A 7,315-nucleotide genomic window follows, 5' to 3' on the forward strand; every position below is an offset into this window, starting at 1 on the left:
ACACACTCAGCAATGGATATGCATGGGGGCCGACCCTACCCTGCTTTAACTACAGGTTCACCCTCCTTTCCACCCAGACTCCTGTATTTTTAGGGTCTTTATGCAGCCCAGAAACTGATGCCAGGTTTAGACCTTTGCAGAGACATCACCTTGCCTACAAAGGTCCGTATAGTTAAAGCTATGGTTTTCCCAGTAGTGATGTATGGAAGTGAGAGCTGGACCATAAAGAAGGCTGATCGCCGAAGAATTGATGCTTTTGAATTATGGTTCTGGAGGAAACTCTAGAGAGTCCCATGGACTGCAAGATCAAACCTATCCATTCTTAAGGAAATCAGCCCTGAGTGCTCCCTGGAAGGACAGATCGTGAATCTGAGGCTCCAATACTTTGGCCACCTCATGAGAAGAGAAGACTCCCTGGAAAAGACCCTGATGTTGGGAAAGATGGAGGGCACTAGGAGAAGGGGACGACAGAGGACGAGATGGTTGGACAGTGTTCTCGAAGCTACAAACATGCGTTTGACCAAACTGCGGGAGGCAGTGGAAGATAGGAGTGCCTGGCGTGCTCTGGTCCATGGGGTCACGAAGAGTCGGACACGACTAAATGACTAAACAACAACAAAGTTGGCAAAGTACCTCCTACGTTTCTTTTTGGATTCCACCCCCCCCCCATTGGGCCTGCATAGCAACCTGCAATTTGGGTCTCCTTTTGAATCATACCCATTCGATTGCAAGTTACTGCTTTATCTACCGGTATCAGCTGGTCATATTTCTCATCTGAAGTTGAATTCCATCAGGATGCAACAGAGAGAACAGAGGGTGGGTGTTGGGTGGCAGATTCTTCACCCAGACAACACAATGCCCGGTGGATTTGGTGCTTGTTGGTTTTGACATCAGACTCTTCTTTGGGTTTTGCTTTCTCGTGCAGAAAATCAGGATTACCCGGTGCCATTATTATTTTTAAAACAGAATGCAGTGTGTCATCTTCAATCTGTCTCATCCAAAAGCAGAAGCCAGTGAGATACATAAAAATATGCCTGGAATCTCCAAACCTTTGGGGCCTTCTTCATAAGCGAGAGCAGGAGGAGACCATGTACCAAACAGGATGGGTGCTGCTGCTTCCTTGACTACTGTTTTTGCGGCACAGTCCTTGCACTTGGGAAGACAGCCGGCGAACTAATATCAGTGTACTGGAAGAAGCAAAGATCACCAGTGTCGAAGCAATGATTCTTCAACATCAACTTCGTTGGACTGGTCATGTTGTGCAGATGCCTGATGATCGTCTTCCAAAGCAACTACTCTATTCCGAACTTAAAAATGGAAAGCGTAATGCTGGTGGTCAGCAAAAGAGGTTTAAAGACTGTCTCAAGGCAAATCTAAAAAAATGTAGTATAAACACTGACAACTGGGAAATGCTGGCCTGCGAGTGCTCCAGTTGGAGAACAGCCTTTACCAAAGGTGTCATGGGCTTTGAAGACACTCAATCTCAGGATGCAAGGGAGAAATGTGCTAAGAGGAAGGCACGCGGCAAATCCACACCGTGATCAACTACGGCCTGGAAACCAATGTCCCCACTGTGGAAGGACGTGTGGATCCAGAATTGGCCTCCACAGTCACTTACGGACTCACTGTTAAAACCGTGTTTATGGAAGACAATCTTACTCGGCTACGAGTGATGATCGCCATAGAAGAAGAAGGGGTGTGCTGATTTTTAACTATCCTGATGAAGCACCGCATTCCTTCGGGGAATTTTGGCATCTTGTATTCCTGTTATTTGCAGTTGGGTGGCTTCACTACCTAAACAGGCTAAATAAATATTGAGAGTGGGGGAAAGAGTATGTACTCCATACAGCTGGGATAGCTCAGTCAGGAGAGCATGAGCCTCTTAATATCAGGGCCGTGGGTTTGAGCCCCATTTTGGGCAAAAGATTACAGGTACTACATTGCAAGGGGTTGGACTAGATAACCCTTGGGATCCCAACTCTATGACTCCATCATACAGCATTTTCATAAGGAGAAAGGAAATATGTTCCTGTACTACAAGCAAGTCTGACAAAGCTGACGCCAATTTCCAGGTTTCTGTTTAGAATACCGTATGATTTGCCAGTCACAGAGTCATTCTCTTTCATTTTTTTAATCCCTACCTTTCATCCTTTTGGATTCCAGCGTGGTTTATGATCCCCACCCCCCACTGTGCACCAGAGGGAGAGTAACCAGCAGGCCTAGGGGCACTCCAAGGTTTGCAGAAGTACAGCGCCCACACAAAACAAACAAACAAAACCCACCCCCCAATAAATGTGGTCTCAGGAGGTTCAGCAGCCCGGAAATGCAGACCTACTGCTGGAAAGGGAAAACAGGGCAGAAGAGGGACAGACAGAATGAAGTGTTCCAAAACAGGGCAAAGATCAATGTATGGGGCTGATAAGTGTGCATGCACACGAAAGCTCATACCAAAATATAAACTTAGTTGGTCTTTAAGGTGCTACTGAAGGAATTTTTTTTATTTTGCTTCGACTCAGACCAACACGGCTACCTACCTGTAACTGGGGCTGATAAGTTTGCAGGTTCGACTCCCGTATGGGACAACTGCATATTCCTGCATTGCAGAGGGTTGTACTAGAATCCACGGGACCCCTTTCAACTCTACTATTCTATGCATAGCTGTCAAGTTTTCCCTTTTCTCGCGAGGAAGCCTATTCAGCATAAGGGAATTTCCCTTAAAAAAGGGAGAACTTGACAGCTATGATTCTATGAAAGGATACGGCTGTGGCAGATCCCACGTGCAGGCAGGCACACTATTGCAAGGGGAGTGCCTTCTGACGTCGATTTCATATTGTGCATCATAGGGAAACCCATCGAGGTAAAGGAGATCAGCATCCATTGCTTCTTTCTGAAAGCAGCGCCAGGCCTCCCTCCGCCTCGTCCAGTCCAGCCCGCCTGGAGGGCACCGAGCACGTGGCTCGCCCGGGCGGGCATTGGGTACGTGCAGCCTGGCACAGGCGCCCCCACCATCACCGCCCGCCTGCCGCATCCCCGCGCCCTGCGTTTCTGAGCAGCGGCAGCAGCTCCAGAAACGGAGCCCCAGCCAAGCACGGTCCCGTTAGGCAGCGCCCCCATCCCCCCACCCCGGGGACTCGCTCAGGGCTGCAGCTGCTGCCCCCTCCGCCTGCTGCAGCTGCGGCCCCTTTAAGAGCGCGGGGGAGGGAGGAGTCCCCGGCGCGCTCTCGGGCGCAGCCCTACAAAGCGGGGAGGCAGCTCCCATTTTGCACGCAGTTTGCAGCCAGCCAGACACATAGCCAGCCAAGATGCCCATGTTCGTGGTCAACACCAACGTGAGCCGGGACGCCGTGCCCGAGAGCCTCCTCGGCGAGCTCACCCAGCAGCTAGCCAAGGCGACCGGCAAGCCAGCCCAGGTGAGAGGCGGGGGGGGGGGGGAAGGAGTGACACTCTGCACGCGCTCAGGGGCTTCTTTCCGCATCTGATCTCTAAACCGGGAGACTCCCGCCTGCTCGCCGGCGCTCCTTTTCAACCAACCAGCTCTCCATCTGCCGGTGGCAGAAACTAGGCGGCTAGGAAGCCGGGGTTGGGCGCCTGAATCTGGATCAGGGAGAGGGCCACTAACCTTTGCAGAGATTTCCGGGCGGAGGAAGTCCCAGTAGCGGGAGAAGCGAGTTTGCAGAAAGGGTGGGCGCGCGCAAACACATGTAGACTCATACAATTGTAGATTTGGAAGAGATCCCCCCCCCAAGGCCATCCAGCCCAACCCCCTTCGATGCAGGCATCTCAATACCGTAAACTGCTTTAGCTTTCAAACGTGTTAGCAGTTTTATTGCTGCACCGCTAGGTGCCACTTAAAAAAAAACTTTAAAGATTTGTATAAACAATTCCTGCTCCAGAACCTCAACCGCCAGGCGCAGCCATAAAAGTATTTTGTTTGCTGCCCCCCCCCCCGCAGTACATTGCCATCCACATCGTGGCTGACCAGCTGATGTCCTTCGGAGGCTCCTCTGATCCCTGTGCCCTCTGCAGCCTCCACAGCATCGGCAAGATTGGCGGGCAGCAGAACAAGGCCTACACGAAGCTGCTGTGTGAGCTGCTGACCAAGCAGCTGCACATACCTGCAGACAGGTGAGCTGCAAGCCAAGAGGCAGTGCTGGCTGGGAAGGGGAGCATCTTTGTTGAATTGCAGGGTGTTATTTTCTGAAGGCTAAAAAAAAGCCAAGCAGCCCAGGGGCTGCTCACTGCTGAATGCATGTCTGGGAACCACATTTCTATTTAAAAAAAAGCACTTGCATCTCATAAAAGAGCAGGAAGGTATAAACAATTGGCATCCATCTGTTTCAAGAGACAATAGATCTAGTTACAGGTAGGTAGCCGTGTTGGTCTGAGTCGAAGCAAAATAAAAAAATTCCTTCAGTAGCACCTTAAAGACCAACTAAGTTTTTATTTTGGTATGAGCTTTCGTGTGCATGCACACTTCGTCAGATACACTGAAACAGAATCAACCAGACCCTTATTTATATTCAGAGGGTGGGGGGTGGGGGTGGGAATGGGTCATGGGCTGATAGGAGTGGTGAACCTGTTGATGGCTGTTAACTACTGCTGACTGCAATTGGTCCTGCGGGGGGGGGGGGAAGCAAGGCACAAAAGAAAGCTAGATCATGCATAATGAGGCACAAACGAAAGCTAGATCATGCACAATGAGATAAGAATCCGATATCTCTATTCATCCCAGGTGGCTCCGTGGTTTTAAGCTTGGTAATAAGTCCCAATTCAGCAATTTCTCTTTCTTGTCTGTTTCTGAAATTTTTCTGTAATAAAACAGCTGCTTTGAGATCTTGTATAGAATGTCCCAGGACACTTAGTTGGTCTTTAAGGTGCTACTGAAGGAATTTTTTTTTTTATTTTGTTAAGAGACAATAGAGTGTGCCTCCAAGAGTGAAGTCAAACCACTGTGTCAGCAGCACTGAAGTGACCTCCCCTGGGAACAAGCCTGGGCAGTGTATATGGAGGTCCTGGGCTGCCCAGACAACAAGACCTTGCTGATGTGGTCCAAAGCAAAGCAGAGCAATAAGTTTTGCACCAGCTTGTCTCCAGGAGTTTCCAGAAAGAGGTGTACAAGGCACCATCCAACCGTATTAGGTTCTTCACAGCAGTAAAATACCACAGGGAGGTGGACTGCAGCTCAGCTGGAGAACATTTGCAAGCAGGAGCATCTCCAAGTTAGGCTGAAAGAGACTCCTTGCTGAAACCCAGGAGAGCCATTGCTTGCCCACCAAACTAATAAGCTAGCTGGACCCAACGGTCTAACTCGTTGAGCAGCTTCCTATGTTCATCAAAAGCAGTGCAGAGGTCCCATGATGAAAGAGAAGCAAGACTGTCGGGAACTAAGAGTCATTTCTCGCAGCGTTAGGATTCTCCTCCAGCAAAGGTGGGGGAACATGTGTCGCTTAACTCCAGCTCCCATTACTCCTGCTTCGTGACCACACTTGAGTCCTAGCATCTCAAGAGGTACAGGTTCCCCATCCCTGGGCAGGTGTGGGAGCCACATGTAACGCTGGTGCTCTCTTGGGCTGATTTTTGCTGTTTTGCTTCTTTTGTAGAGTCTACATCAATTACGTTGACATGAACGCCGCTAATGTGGGTTGGAACGGCTCCACCTTTGCCTAATCTGCTCCTTCCTGCACAGCCACCCTGGTGGACCTGCTGCCCCCTTGTGTTTGCCGGCAATCACTACCACCTCTTCCTCTTGATGGTTCTTTTTAGCAGAGCCTGTTGCATGCATCATTTCTGAAATGCAAATAAAAGCTCTGGCGGAAGCTGTACAAGTGCAAAGTGTTTCTGTGATGGGGGGTGGGGATGGCCCTAACATGCTAGAAGAGGAGTTCTATTTTGCAGGGGCCTTTGAGATGGCAGACTGCTGGGTCTCACTGTTGTGGCTAGTTCAGTAGAGGTACTAACGCTGTGGGCATATTAGACATTTAAGGCACATGATCTTCCCCCACCTCCCTTCCCCTCCTCTCGAAAAGAATCCCAGGAGGAGTCACACTTTCTTAAGGGCATTGGGAATTGTAGCTCTGTGAGGGGTAAACTACAGTTCCCAAGATTCTTGGGGGAGTCATGTGCTTTAAATGTATGGGGTGCGCACCACCTAAATTACCACCAGGGGCAGGAAATGGGCAGATGCTGCCCACTCCAGCCACTCCCATGCTCTGGACTAGGGATCTTGTACTCCAACAACACCTGGAGGACTGTATCTTGCATCCCCCCTTTATACCGGCCATCCAGTTTGGGGCCAATAGGAGGATGGAGCTCATTGACCTCCAGAGGGCCATGGGTCCTCCTAGACAGGGCCGTCTTAAGTGCCCCTGGCGCGCCGGATCCCTCCGGCGCCCCCCCCCCCCGTTTCCCAGCCAGGTGGGCACAGGGCGGCTGTCACAGGTGCTGCTGCGCAGCGGGCGGGCAGGCACAGCGCGGTTGCCGTGGGCGCGGCGGGCCGGCGCAGTGGTGCCCTGCACCACCCAGCCTGGCCGTAGGGCCAGCCCTGGATGTGTTAGTTGATAGGTGGTCTTGCGTATACAGAAAAATGGGGTCCAGTTTTTTGCCACCTCTTTGGGAAGGGGGGGGGGGAACGAGCTCCACCTGGTAATCCACAAAAGTCCCAAGGCCTGCCTCCAAATTGCTCTTTCAGGGATGTGACTTATAAGTGTCAACTCCTGTAACACTTAGCCAACCTGCCAAAGGAAACACAAAAGGTCCTGCATTCGTGTTCTCACACTGGCTAAACAGATGCTGATGCTGCTTTTTGGCAATCACTCATAGCCGAGTAAGATTGTATTCCATAAACACAGTTTTAACAGTGAGTCCATAAGTGACTGTGGAGGCCAATTCTGGATCCACATGTCCTTCCAGAGTAGGGACATAGGTTTCCAGGCGGGAGGGTTTGCCAAGCATGCCTTCCTCTTAGCATGTTTCTCCCTTTCGCCGGAGTTGAGTGTCTTCAAAGCCCATGACACCTTTGGTAAAGGCTGTTCTCCAACTGGAACGTGCAGGCCAGTGTTTCCCAATTGTCAGTGTTTATACTACATTTTTTAAGGTTTGCCTTGAGAGAGTCTTTGAACCTCTTTTGTTGACCACCAGCTTTACGCTTTCCATTACATCATGACCAATCCGACACCGTTAGTCACACTGGCTAAACAGATGCAATACCCCCCCCCCCAGGAAGGCTCAAAAGGGCCCCTCCTTTGCCCCCTCCCCGAATCCGCCCAAGTTCCCTTTGGGCTGCCCTTACTCCTGCCGGGAGCGGGTTCCCACACCG

The 7,315-nt window shown here is 50.8% G+C and overlaps 1 protein-coding gene across 1 annotated transcript; it reads left to right on the forward strand.

Moving 5' to 3' along the window:
- Positions 1-3,227: 3,227 nt before the first annotated feature.
- On the forward strand, positions 3,228-5,843 carry MIF (macrophage migration inhibitory factor). The gene is made up of 3 exons (XM_035098336.2): positions 3,228-3,410; positions 3,953-4,125; positions 5,601-5,843. The coding sequence occupies exons 1-3, from the start codon at positions 3,303-3,305 to the stop codon at positions 5,665-5,667; spliced, it is 348 nt and encodes a 115-aa protein (XP_034954227.1). The 5' UTR covers positions 3,228-3,302; the 3' UTR covers positions 5,668-5,843.
- Positions 5,844-7,315: the final 1,472 nt, after the last annotated feature.

The sequence above is a fragment of the Zootoca vivipara genome, chromosome 17, assembly GCF_963506605.1.
Source record: "Zootoca vivipara chromosome 17, rZooViv1.1, whole genome shotgun sequence".
Taxonomy (NCBI): Eukaryota; Metazoa; Chordata; class Lepidosauria; order Squamata; family Lacertidae; genus Zootoca; species Zootoca vivipara.

What these genes read in the sequence shown, in the direction of transcription:
- MIF (XM_035098336.2), top strand. Translation starts at nt 3,303, where the DNA reads ATGCCCATGTTCGTGGTCAACACCAACGTGAGCCGGGACGCCGTGCCC. An exon ending in CGACCGGCAAGCCAGCCCAG is followed by an intron (nt 3,411 to 3,952) that starts GTGAGAGGCGGG and finishes CCCCCCCCGCAG; the next exon opens with TACATTGCCATCCACATCGT. An exon ending in CTGCACATACCTGCAGACAG is followed by an intron (nt 4,126 to 5,600) that starts GTGAGCTGCAAG and finishes CTTCTTTTGTAG; the next exon opens with AGTCTACATCAATTACGTTG.